This window comes from Kogia breviceps, chromosome 19, assembly GCF_026419965.1.
Source record: "Kogia breviceps isolate mKogBre1 chromosome 19, mKogBre1 haplotype 1, whole genome shotgun sequence".
Taxonomy (NCBI): Eukaryota; Metazoa; Chordata; class Mammalia; order Artiodactyla; family Physeteridae; genus Kogia; species Kogia breviceps.
In genome coordinates this window covers 7,162,048-7,175,013 of record NC_081328.1, presented here as the reverse complement: position 1 = coordinate 7,175,013, position 12,966 = coordinate 7,162,048, and the positions used below count along the sequence as shown (strand labels likewise).

Here is a 12,966-nt window from a genome sequence, read left to right as displayed (position 1 = left end):
AAGCCCAGGGCTCAATCCCACGATCCAGCTGCACGCCCCTCAGGATGCGGCCGGAGCGGCTGGTGGGTTTGGCGTGTCAGTTCCGAAGCGGCCAGGCCGTGGGCATGCTGTTCCAGAGCCCTCTGGGTCCACAGTGAATCCCTGAAAAGCCTCTTTTAAGTGCTTGCATCCCAAGGCGGTGCAGAAACTTCTGACTTTCACGGGAAAACCAACCTTGATTTTGAAAACAAACGTCGAGGTGGTGTAAAGATAAAGGGAGTGTTGTCTCTGACCCAGGGCGACAGCAGGCCCCAGAGGCCCCGGGTGGCGTTGGATGAGGCTTGTGTGGTCCGTGCTCCTGGCCCGGGACCGCCAGCGTCTGCCAGGGACGAGGGTGGGACGAGGGTGGGACGAGGGTGGGACGAGGGTGGGAGGGCCTAAGGCTCGTGCAGTGTCCCAGGCTTAGGGCTGGGGGCCCATCAAGGCTGCCCAGGCCCGGAGAGCCCTGGGCCTGTCACTCTGCCACCACCACGGCTCCCTCCCGACCCAGAGCTGGGTTGGGGGGGGCGGGCCTGGGAGGAGGGGCGCCGCGCAGACTGTGCGAGGCGTTGGCTGCGGCTCCCCCTGCCCCGTTCTGCTCTTCCCGTGAAGAAAGGGAAGATAGGACTTTTGTTGACAATTACCCAGATGGGTCCGTTTGCCTCCCGGTTCTGTGGGACTCATTTTGTTCTCTCTGACTTCTTCTCCCTCCGTTGAATTCGGCCTCCCCTACCTCTGATGTTGTGGGGGACACTTTGGCCCCCCCCCCGAGCTCTCCTGTCTCCACCCGCCCCCAGCTGCAGGCAGGTCCCTCTTTCTGCAGGAGGGGGCCTGGCCCCCTCCTGTTATATTCCCAGAGGGGCCCCCGAGCCCTGCCCCCGCTGTGGGCCCCCAGGGAACAAGGGCGGTGGTGCAGGGGGCTTGGCCTCTGGCCTCCTCTTGTCCTTTGCTGCCTGACTCCATCCTCCCTTCCCCGCACCTGACTTCCTCCTGGATTATCCGAGGGAAGCTGGTGTCCTAGGTAGGGCCCCTGGCCCAGCTGGCTGAGGTGACTTGCCCAGCAGAGGCCCGGCCTCCCTGCCCACCTGCCCAGACTTCACGGCGGCTTCACGCCACCTTCCCCCTCAGCTCCTGGCCCTGCGCTGCTAGCAGCACACCGCCCAGGCATCCACGGCTCTGCTGCGGGACGAGATTGGAGGAGAGCAGATGCAGGGGGGAAGCGGGGTGCCCCCGTAGAGCGCCGACAGGGTCCGGAGCTGCTGTGCCGTCAGCTTCAGTGTCCTCGTCGCTGACCCCCGGCCCACTACCCCGAGGCCAGGGCTGGCACTGCCCCCGCCCATCCCCCAAAGACTCTCGGAGGGGCGTTCTGTTCCCTGGCACCGTCCGTGATACTCTTGGGGTTACCTCAGAGTTGGGGAGCAGCCCACCCCAGCTCAGCAACTCGGCCTGCGTGTTCAGGCAGGAGACAGGACAAAGCGATGCCAGGAAGGGGATCACAGGGCCTTCAGGGAGGGCTTGGCAGACCCCAGCAGGGTGGGGGCAGGCAGGGAGAGGCTCGTGGAGGGAGGAGTGGGTGGCACCCCCAGGGGCTGGGCAGGGGCCCACGGGGGCATCGGGGGGTCAGTGCGGCAGCAGCCGCAGGCCTTGCTCTGAGGCCGGAGGCCAGGTCTCCCACCGGGGTCTGCGGGCCTTGTGGAGAATCTTCCTCGCATCCTGCTGGGCCCCTGAGCCCCTGGATGAGGTGTGAATGGAGGTGTCCCTTCCACACCCGAGCAGACCTGGGCCAGGTGAGCAGGAGGAGGGCGAGAAGGGAGCGGCGGGCCCAGGAAGGCCGGGGAGCGGGGGAGGCTACAGGGGCCGCATAATCCTGGCTCTCTGACTGACACCCCGGCAGGGAGCCAATTAGGAAACACATTTCCTTCACTTTACAGCCAGGGCACTTGGACGTTCTAGAAGCTGCTAATTAGAACCTGGTGGTGGGGGGGGTGTAGTGAAGAGCAGGCCTCGGGCCCCCTCCCTCCTCTGAGGCCAGCTCGGGAGTCTGGATGGCGCACAGCTAGGGGACCTGGGTCTGGGTCTCCGCTGAGCCGGGCGGTGGCCAGTGGGGCGGGGGCGGCGAGGGGCATCTCCCCGGGCTGGCTTGGGGTCTGCTGGTCCTGCCCGTGTTCCCAGTGAGACGGGGCCCAGTAGGTGGGGGGAGGCCTCAGGGCCGAGCCGCCGTGTCTCTCTGCTCTGGGGAGACCCCAGGACAGGGAAGGGTAGCTGTTCCCGTCCCATCTGTAGGGAACGGGGCACTGGCCCCAGAATCCGGGGGCAGATTCCACACTTGCTGTGTGACTTTGGACCAGGCTGGGCCTGTTTCCTGATCTGTCCCGTGGTGGTGAGATCGAGGGGTGACGACGTCCTTCTAGACATGGCAAGGATGGTGGCCTCACCGGGCTATCTCCAAGGGGCAGGGGTCCGTGGTGGTGCTGTCGTTGACGGCCCCCCTCTTCTGGGCCCGCCTCAGTCCTCTGTTGCCCTCTAGGGGAATCCGGTTCACCTTGCAGATGCCGAGGAAGCACCCGTGGGAAGGCTCGGGGAGGGGCAGTTGCGCGTGGAAGACAGAGTTTATTATTTCCTAGCGTGTTAGCATTTCCTGCCAGCGTTCCAGGAACACCTGGCCTAGAGGGGCCCTTCCTCGGCGTCAGTGCTCCCAGCAAACGTGCGTAGGTGTGTGCAGGTGTGTGTACGAGCATATCCACGAAGGCTGCATCCGCTCGGCGGCGCCCACGCAGGCAGAGCGCGTGTGTCCCTCCTGGAGCCGCTGGCTCCGCGGCGCATCTACCCAGGAGCCCGGGGCTCCAGAACCTCGCTGTGTTCAGAGTCAGGGAACGGGACGCAGGTGACGCTGTCCCCGGGGCGTTTCCTGTAGGGATGTTGCACCTTTTGGCCGAGGCCTGGCAATGACTTCAGGCCGAGACACCCCTCGGCTGGTGTGGGGAGCAGGCTTCCTAACCCCAGGCCCGCGTGCAAGGGGGGCCGGCCTGCCCCGCCCCCCAGCCTCCCTCCCCCGCTTCCTCTTCGCTGGTCCCTGTGCTCCTTGGGAGGCTCCACCGTCCGGACCTCACTCACCTCTTCGTGTTTGCGCGACCTCCCCTCGGCTCCCACGGCCACTAGGCGTGGGCGCCGCACACATGTCCCGGCAAGTCCTGCTCCCTCACACGGCGTCCCCACCTCAGCCAGTCCCTCCTCGGACACTCATTAGGCACCTGCTGCGCGCCCCATCCCGTCCCGGGTGCTGGGCTTACAGAGACGGAGGAGACACAGGCTCAGCCCTCCGGGAGTTTCCGGAATCAGGGGAGATGCACACACAAATGACAGCATGGAAGGGAGACGTGTGGCCAGGGTCCGGCCTGGGGTGGGGCGAAAGTGGGGCCTGGTCCCTCCTCCAGGGAGGGTGTGGAGGGAGGGCTTCCTGGAGGAGGGAGCACGGGTAGCCAGTGCTCAGGGGGCAAAGCAGGGCTCCCAGGCAGAGGGAACAAAGTGTCTGAGCACAGAGGGAGGAGGAGCAGGCTGGGGAAACGGGAGGAGAGGGAGTGTGGAGGTGCTGGGTGCAGGGCTGGAGGCCAGGGAGGCTGGGAGAGATGCTGCTGTGGGCCTCGGCAGCCGGGCTCGTGTCCACGTGCAGGAGCCACTCTGAGGCCACCGAGAGCCAGTCCCGCTCACGTTGGCACATGGGGGCTGCCACCCAGCTCTTCTTCCTCCCTGGGATGCAGAAGCTGGGCGGCAGGGGCGGGGGGCGGGAGGAGACAGACAGCTCGCATCCTGAAAGGTGAGATCATCTCACTGTTGCCAGTTCTTGGAAAAAGGATTCGTTCCCAGAAATGTTTATTAGTCACCCCCTTTGTTGAAAGACATTTTGGCACCGCCAGATGGAAAATCAGAATGCTCTTCGTAAGATGATTTCTCGAGCATTCCTCCCGCGGTCCCTCAAGGATGATCTCTGAGGATACAGCTCGAAGCGGGAGTTCTGCTGGCATCTGGGGGGGAGAGCCGGGTTCATGAGGTTGTGCGGGCACATGCGTGCACGCCTGTGCTTCCTTGGGGGGCCCTGGGGAACCTAAGCGGATCCCCGCCCCCGAGAACCCGGTACCTCCTGGGGCAGTGGAAACCCCAGAGAAGAGGCCTCGCCAGGCCGGTGTCTGTCCCTCCCCGGCAGGCCCCGGATGGGCACCTCACAGCCTTCATTCTCACCCTTAGCGAATCCTCAGAAACACGTGTGAGGGAGGGCTTTTTATTCCTGCCGGTGGGATGCGGAGACTCAGCGAGGCAAAGGACACGCCCCGGACCGGGGCCTCCGAGGCCCGAGACCCTGTGCTCCCAGCCCGCCCCCCGTGCCAGGGCGCTGAGCCTTGGGCAGCAGAGCGGGGGTGCAGCCCCCCTTCGAAGGCTCATGGACTGGTTCCCCCACGGGACCCTTGACTCTGGGCTCCTGAGAAGCCTCAGAGACATCTCCGTGGGGGAGCGGCCGGAGTGGTCACCGTGGTGTGGGGTGAGCGTCGGGTCAGGGAGGTGGGGCTGAGACGTCGGGCGCGGTGGCGGGGTGGGCTCGGCCCGTGCGGTGGAGGAAGGTCACGGGTGGCTCCGTGATGGAGGCTGGGGAGGCCGAGCCGGCAGTGGAGACGACGATGCTGGTGGGGGAGTGAGCGCGGATCTCCGTGGAGCTGGTGCAGGTGGTGGGCACGGCCCTTGTGGGCTCTCGTCTGGCTGCTCAGGCCGGGATGAGGTGAGCAGGCCTGACGGGGAGAGCCTCACAACTCAGGCCTCGACAGGGACACGGGGCCTCTAGTCAAGCGATGGCCTCTCCCCCTCCTGACACCCCTCGCCCTTCCTCGTCTCGACCTTGGGGTCAGTAGCTCTTCCTGATCAGGATCCATCCCTTCGAGTACGGAACACGGGGCAACTTATCAAGCCCGTGCTGGGGGCGCGGCTCCCGTGTCTGCAGCAGGCCGGGCCTTCAGCGCCTGGGGGTGGGGTGGGCAGCTGGTAGGGGGGCACGCTGGGGGCTGTCCCCCTCGGGGCTGTTAGCGGGTTCCGGGAGGCAGCTGGTGGAGATGGCTGGGAGAGGCCAGATGCCCCCGCCCCCGCCCCAGCACTGTCCCCAGCTCCGGGGAGCAGGCCGCTGCCCAGCCGGCAGCACGTGGCATGGCGTTTCAGGGGCTCAGTGACCCTTTCCTGGGGGGTCACCGGCCCCCTGGGGGTCCTCCGATTTCCCCAGCCAGATGTGACCTCCCCCCTTGGAGTGCCAGCCCCACGTGGAGGCCAGATGTGGAGCCCGGTCGGCGCGAGTCAGCCTGAGGTCGCCGAGTGCGGGTGCCCGCCAGCTTGGGCAGGGCGCGCCCGTGGGCCCCGGTGGCAGCTCGACAACGGCCCCCAAGCCCGCGAGGCGCTGCACCGATCGCGGCCTCCTGCCGCGTGAAGGGGATGACGGGCCGCAGCCCTCCCCATCCCCACAGACAGGGGAGCCCAGAGCCTGGGCCTCCAACCGCTGTTGCCCCAGCAGCTGCAGTGTGCCAGGCTCCAGAGGGACCTGCTGGGGGCCCCGTCTGTTCCCCCTCCCTGGAGCATCCTCTCCTCCGGACATCCTGTTTTTAGAAAGGAGGTGTGGGTGGGGAAGGCCGTCTGATGGAAGGTGTCTCTTCCCATCTCACAGGCGGGGATACTGAGGCTCGGAGTCGGGGGTGGGGGAAGGCGGGCATCTGTCCAAGGTGCCCGGGGACACCGGCCACCTTCCCCTACAGACAGGCAACACTTGTCTTGTCCCCGCTCACCCGCCACCTGTCTCCAGGATCACAGAGCACTTCTCCCACTCGTGTGGGGCTCAGATGGGCATCTTTCCCCAGTGGGATGGATCTTGGGGGTCTTGACACCCTACTTCCCCGGGGTTAGAGCCTTTGGCACGAGGACCCCAGTACCGTCGCTATTCCTGGGGTCTTCCCACGCCTGCCGCTTCACGTGCTTGTGTGAGGCTCAGGCCGACAGGAGGTGGGGACGCCCCGAGAGTTCCACAGCCTCTGAGCAGCCTGGGGTACCTGCGGGGAGGCAGGCCTGGCCTAAGGTCAGAACAGCGCTTCCGAGGCTCGCGAAGGGTCACGCCCGGAGTGGGTGCCTCCGCCAGCAGGGCTCTGGTTGGGGTCCTGAGGCCCCTTCTCTAGGTGCTCTTGGGGAAGCAGCTCCCATCCGTTGAGGATGGTTTGACTCTTCGGAGCTGAGCGAGTGCCGTGTTCAGAGGGTGCAGGGGGACCAAAGCTGCTGCTGGACGCCCGCCCTCCAGGACAGGACTCCACGCACGGTGTCCCGGGTTCCAGCCCAGCGCGGGAGGAGAGGCTGCTCTGCGTAGAGGGTTTGCTGCCAACGGCTGGGGCAGAACCGTTGCGCAGGTGCCCCGCTGAGGAGTGGGTATGAGCTTGCAGCCAGGATGTGAGCCCTGGAGGCGTGGGGTCTGGGCTGAGGCCACGGCTGGGAGGCTGACTCTCTTGCCTGCCCTCCTCCAGAGGCCGAACCCCATTGATGGGAACCGACCTGGGGGACTTGCCCAGGCCCCAGCCCCACCGTCGCTGCGTGTGTGTGCGCATACGGCCTGTGCGGCAGTTGTGGGTGCTGGGGCATCCCTTGAGGCGGCGGAGGGCGGGGAGCCCCGGCCATCCTCCAGGGTGGCGCCGTGCCCATGATGGGTGAGGGCACAGGCACCAGATCAGGAGTTGCCTGGGCTGTTTCGGTTGCTTCTGGCTGGGAGGGGGCACCCGGGGTGTTCTCCCTTGGGCTGATTGCAGGGGAGACCAGCCTCCACGAGGAGGGCACCCCGCCGGGGCAGGGCAGGGCCCAACTCCACTCTCCTACCCGAGCCTCTCGCAAAGCCGGGCGGCCAGTCTCCGGAGCGCATCTCGCCTGGGGGTGGGGGGTGTTGGCCGGGTCAGACCAGGACCATCTCCTGGGGCAGAGGGCCGATACCCTCCCCGGAGCCCGACTCTCCAATTCCCAGCTCTCCTGATGGCCCCTCCTCCAGGGAGCCCCCAGCATCAGACAGCCCCCGGCACCTCACCCCCTCCCCTCCCCGGAACAGAGCCCAGGCACTGGGACCCAGCAGGGGAAGCTGAGGCCGCCTCTGTGTTGCTGGTGGTCTCTCAGGCTTACCATTGCTTCTTTGGCTGAGGAGGGAAAGGGGGACCCTTCACCAGCCCTGAGCTGGGTGTCCTCACTTTACTCAAGGTCTGAGGTGGGGCCTTGGTGGGGCGGGGGCAGCCCCGGGGCTCCTGAGGACTCCAACTGGGGGGGGGGGTCTGACCACAGCGCGACCCCAGCCCTCCACCGGGGGGGGCTGCAGTGCCCCCCGCCCCCCGCACCAGCCCGCCCACCCCGCCACAGGTTAGCATCCCCGCGAACAAGGCTTGGCTCTGCTCAGCCGTTTCTGACCTTCACAGGGGGCTGCGAAACATGTGGTCAGAGCCGCACTTTATGAAAGCAGCTGCAACTCATGACACGCTCTCCGTGCCGGGAGATTTATGGGGCCGCGTGGTTTTAATGGTTTCTGTGGGGCTAGTGTCCTCCCCCAGTTCGTCCGGGCTGCTGTCTCAGAGGCGGATGGGCGACGAGCCTTCCCCGGCTGCATGGGCCCAACAGGAAGGTGCGGCTGACCACCCAAGCCTCCTTGGGAGGGGCAGCTGTTGGGGAGCCCCCAGGGACCCGCTCCCATCAGCCCGTGAAGCTGGGAGACCTCCAGGAGGCAGGAAGCCTCCGTGCAGAGGTGTCCCAAGCTTGAGGGGAGAGGAGACGGGCGACCCCATCCCCCTGGGGGGGGTCTGAGCCACGGCCACTGCCCCAGGCCCCGCCCAGCAGCTCATCCGTCTCGGGCTGGGCCGGCCGATGGATGTGCACTAACTGTGGACCCTCGCTGACCTAGCAGCTGTCCTAGAACCTCGCAGGCCGGGAGCCCTGATCCCAGCGGGACGTCTCCGAGACGTGCCCAGTGCCGCCACCTGCCACGGACTGTCCAAGGTGGTGGCGACGCCAGGTCCTCGGAGGGCCCAGAGCTGACAGGCTCTCGGTCTCCCGGGCCAGAGCTGGGGAGGGAGGAAGGATTTGAAAGAACAGGGGCTCCGGACAGAGGAGGGGGGCTGCCATGGGGCCGCGTGGCCCCCTTTGGAGGAATCCAAGCCCGGATGGGCCCTGGAGCTCCCCACTTCTCAGCTTGCCTTTGCCGGCCCGGTACTTTCCCAGCGCCGGGACTCGGTGGAGGTTGAGGCGTGCCGGGAAGGATGGCCAGAGGTCTGTGCCTACGGAAGGACACACGGGGGCCTGGGACTGAGCCACGAATGTGGCTGAGAGGACCCCCCCCCGGGCTGGCTGAGGGCTCCGGCCTGCCTCCCAGCTCCCTGCCCCGTGGCCAGAACCAGTCCGGTGCTGGCACCGGCTGTTCTCGGTGGGCAGGCAGGCATGTGCGGTGTGGACCCTGAGATGGGGCTGTTTATCCCGAGGGCGGGGCCCCAGGCAGCAGCAGGGGTTGGGCAGCCTCCCCTCGTGGCCTCAGCCTCTCCCTCTTCTGTGCTTCAGAGTCTGGCCGGTGGCTTCGTGCTGGGACCCCTCTTCCTGGGGGGCTCTCGGCACGCCTCTTATCGCCCGCTCTGATATGGTCTGATCGCTCCGCCTTTCTGAGGGTCGTCTCATCTGCCTCGTTTCTGAAGGAGGGATGGGGGGGTCCTCCCTGTGAGGCCCGTTTAGGACATCAGTGCAGGGATGTGGGGCTTAGGACTGAGGGCCATTGGCCTGGAGTGAGCGCCGTTGGCCTGGAGTGAGCGTCGTGTGGGGTGTAAGGGGCACACCCTTGGGGCCGCTGCACCACGTGCCCCCCGCCAACCCCGGTCATTCCTGGCTCCCAGGCAGCAGCCGAGCCCTGCATGCTCCCCGAGGGGGCCGAGTGGGCCTGTCTGAGGTCACGGTTTCAATGTGTATTTTGAGTATTTTCAGCCGTGTGTGCACTGCGGGGACTTGGCCTGCACACTGTGTGTGCAGCTCATACTTGGTGGGCTGTGTAATATGCAGAGGCGTTGCCAAGGGCAGCGGAGATGTGGACTTTCTCCAGCATAATCACATGAATCTACCACCCCCCGCCCCTGCCCCCGGCCCCGTGCAGTCCCAAACGGCTGCCAGGGCACTGCTGGGGTGGAAGGAGGTCAAGGACCCGCGCTTCGTCCCTGTCGACCTGTGTCCAGTGCCTCGGCCGCTGGATGCGTGAGGACAGCAAGGCGTCCAGGGCCAGACCCCCCTCCGGGCTGCGTCCTCAGTGTTAGGTGGGTCCCCTTCGGGCTGGGGAAGCAGGGTGGTGGCTGCTCTAGATGCCCTGCCGCGGGGAAGGGGGGTGAAAGGCAGACCAGGCAGGGAAGGTGGGTCCTACGGGGAAGGGTCACATTCCTACAGGGCTGGGGAGTGAGAAGGGCCGCTGGGGGCCGGCCCGGGGCTTGAGCTTGTCCAGATCGCTCTCTGGCCTCACCGGCTCTGCCTTCCCACCCGGCCCTGAGCTGAGGCCCAAGATCCCGCGTCTCTGAGTCCAGTGCCATGAGTGGGCTCATGCTGCCAGAACAAAGTACCAGAGGCTGAGGGGCTCAACGGGCAGAAACGCATTTTCTCCCAGTCTTGGAGTTTGGAAGTACTGGATCAAGGTGTCGTCAGGGTTGGTTTCCTCGGAGGCCGCGCTCCTGGGCGGCCGCCTTCTTGCGGGGTCTTCACGTGGTCGTCCCTCCCTGCGTGTCTGTGTCCTAATCTCTTCTCATGAGGATGCCAGTCATGTGGGATTAGGGCCCACCCTTTATAACCTCCCCTTAAAGTCGTTAAGAGAGAATTATCTCCCCAACCTGCCACATTCTGAGGTACTGGGGGTTAGGACTTCAATGTATTAATTTTGCCGGCGGAGGGAGATTACACAGTTCAGCTCATGACACTTAACAGATGATGAAAGAAAGCCACGTTCTCCCCGGGCCCGAGCAAGAGGTGCCTTCTGCAGCATCCTTGGCGGCCACCCCAACCCACCCTGGTTGGGGGGACACTGGGGCTGGGCCAGGGGTTTGAGGTCCCGCACGGGCAAACAGCTGCATCCTGGGGGAGGCTCATTCTGTATTCAGCTCAGTCCCAAGCAGAGGAAACCGGGGCTCTCAGGGATGCTGGGGGTGGCTCCCCGTGTGCTTAGCTGAGGGGCACGCAGTTGCCACGGTGACCTCGATCTGCGCAGTGAAACACACACAGTACAGCCACTTCTCCAGGCTGGAGGGCTCCCCACCCCCACCTCAGAGTTCACACTGAGTGTTGAGTCCCCTGGTGACAAAAACATGGAAACGGTTGCCATGGCAGCCATTCTTTGGAGCCCTCAGACTGGAGTGCAAAGTTGAAGATGCCCAGGAACAGCTGAAATGAAAATATGGGAAAATCTGCCACTTCCCTCGCCCCAGCAGGATGAGTCAGATGGCATTCGATGGAGGGCCCAGGCGTCCCTGCCCCTTCCCATCACCCCAGGCTAAGTGCGGGCGCATGAGGGGAAGGGGGAGGGCCTGGGGAGTGAAGGTGGCAGAGTGGCCCCCAGAGGCCTTGAGAGAGGCCGGCCAGGCCAAGCTGTGGGTGGGCCCAGAGCGCAGTGGGCAGGTGAGGACCTCGTGGCATTCCCTGGGGACATGTCCTCATGGCTGGAGGGCGCACCTTGTCTCCCTCTCTTCACCTGTAATCTGAGGAGGCGGGCTCAGGTCCCCGATCTTCAGCCTGTCCAGGGCTAGATAGGACGTGGTGGCAAGGGTAAGGCACCATGTTCTGACCCTTGGATGGGGGTTAGTACGGCAGAGACCTCTGCACTTACCCCTGGGATGGTTGTGTGTGTGTGTGTGTCCACCCCCCCCCCCGCCCCCAGAAGTTCCCCAGGTAGGCTGCATGGGGGCTCTGTGCCAGGAGATGCACCAGCCAAAGGGTCCTGCAGGCAGAGTTGTTTGGGAAGTCAACACACGCGTGTGTGCGCACAGTTTGTAAGTTAAAGGCTCAGAAAAGTCCTGCACTAAGGTGACTTCTTTTAAGCCAGTATTTCACATACTTGAGCAAAATCCTCCCCCTTAAGAGAAGACAGTATGTCCTCCTTTTATGAAGTATCTCAATATCCTGCAGAAAGAACATCTGTTAACATTTACTAGAGCATTGATTCTCAAAGTGTGTTCCCTGGACCAGCACCATCTGGGAATGTGTGAGAGGCGTGCGGTCCTGGGCCCCAGTCCACATCTATTGAAGGGGAAATTGGGGTGAGGCCACCAGTGTTTGACAAGCCCTCCAGGGGATTCCGATGCCTGCTCAAGCTTGAGAACCCCTTCTACTCAGGGAAAGAGTAGCAGAGAATTGAAAGGAAGGGGAATGGCTTGAGAACTGGGAGAGGGTCCGGAGGACAGGGAGACAAAGCAGTCTGGCAGGGACGGGAGGCGGGCAGTACACACATCCTGGAAGAGACGCTGCAGCCATGCTGAAGGGCTGTTCAGCGTGCACTGCACCTGGGCACCGAGACCCCATTCTGGTTCTCTGAGATTGGATCCAGGGCAAGGTTGTATGTCTAGGGGTGTCATGAGGCTTGAGGTTAAGTGACGGGGCCTTTAGAAATGCCCGGGGGGGGGGCCACCTGAGGAGGTTCCCCCGAGCCCGTGCCGAGGGGCCAGTGCTATGCTCATGGAGGGCACCTGTCCCGGCAACTGGATTCTGCTGAGTTCTGGGGATGTGGTCAGTACCTTCCTGGACCCTAAAGGGGCTTCTCCCCAAAGATAGTGCTGGGTGGCACCTTCAACACAGGACATAAGGCTTCCTGGAACAGCAGCCTTGGCCCCAGTATCAGCTTTGCCACCACATAACCCATTCCCTAGTCGGGGACGCCGTGCAGTCCCTTCCCATCAAACAGGCCGCCCCATCCCTGGCCCTCCTGGTCGCAGGAGCTCGGGGTCCAGGCGGCACCCGTGGCCCACCCTCCTGCCTGTGCTTCCTTGCAGCCGTCCAGATCCACATCCTGAAGGCGGACAAGGCAGGGGACTGGTGGAAGTTTACGGTGAACATCATCTCCGTGTACAAGCAGGGCACCAGCCGCATCCGCCGCGGTGACCAGAACCTGTGGATCCGTTCACGGGACATCGCCTGCAAGTGCCCCAAAATCAAGCCCCTCAAGAAGTACCTACTGCTGGGCAACGCGGAGGACTCGCCCGACCAGAGCGGCATCGTGGCTGACAAGAGCAGCCTGGTGATCCAGTGGCGGGACACGTGGGCGCGGCGGCTGCGCAAGTTCCAGCAGCGCGAGAAGAAGGGCAAGTGCAAGAAGGCCTAGCGTGGGGGGGGGCAGCGGCGCGCCGGGCAGGCTGGGCGCCGGGGCCGGCGAGCGGGAGCGGGCAACCCGCCACCGCGGCGGCGTGGACTTGGCCCGTGAGGGCTTTCCCGGCTGGGGGGAGGGTGGGGGCGGGGCCGGCGCTGGGCCCTCGGCGGCCCCGCCCCCAGCCCCGCCCCTCCCCGCGCGCGCCCGGCCCCGGCGGATTGAGGACGAGATTTAGCTACCTCACGGGCTCCCTCCAGAGCAGAGGCGCTCCCCACCCCGGGGCCGGGAGGGGGGCCGCCGCAGGCGGGCGCAGGAGCGCGCAGGTGGGCCGCAGCTGGGGGTAGAGAGGGGCACACGAGGAGAACCGTGAACCCCCCCAGGCCCACCGCCCGGCCAAACCCTCCCTCCCCCCGACACGGAAAATCCCGTCCTGTACCCACGCCCTTCTCCGGGGATTCCCACAGGAGCCCTGCTTGTGACAACCGGGGCCCCCTGTGCAGGGCCCTGGGGGCATGCGGGGCGGCCGGCAGGAGTCCCAGCAGCCTTCCCTGGGCGGCCTGTGGTCGCCGCCGCGCCGCCTCGCTCCCCCCGGCCGG

The 12,966-nt window shown here is 65.3% G+C and overlaps 1 protein-coding gene across 4 annotated transcripts in view; it reads left to right on the top strand.

Moving 5' to 3' along the window:
- NTN1 (netrin 1) overlaps nucleotides 1–12,500 on the top strand; it is a 207,256-nt gene extending 194,756 nt beyond the window's left edge. For all 4 annotated transcript variants that reach the window (XM_067021821.1, XM_067021822.1, XM_067021823.1 and 1 more), the window contains one exon: nucleotides 12,057–12,500. In XM_067021821.1, the coding sequence (XP_066877922.1) occupies nucleotides 12,057–12,385 (329 nt within the window). In that variant the 3' untranslated portion in view covers nucleotides 12,386–12,500. The remainder of the gene's footprint in view (nucleotides 1–12,056) is intronic.
- The last annotated feature ends 466 nt before the right edge of the window (nucleotides 12,501–12,966 follow it).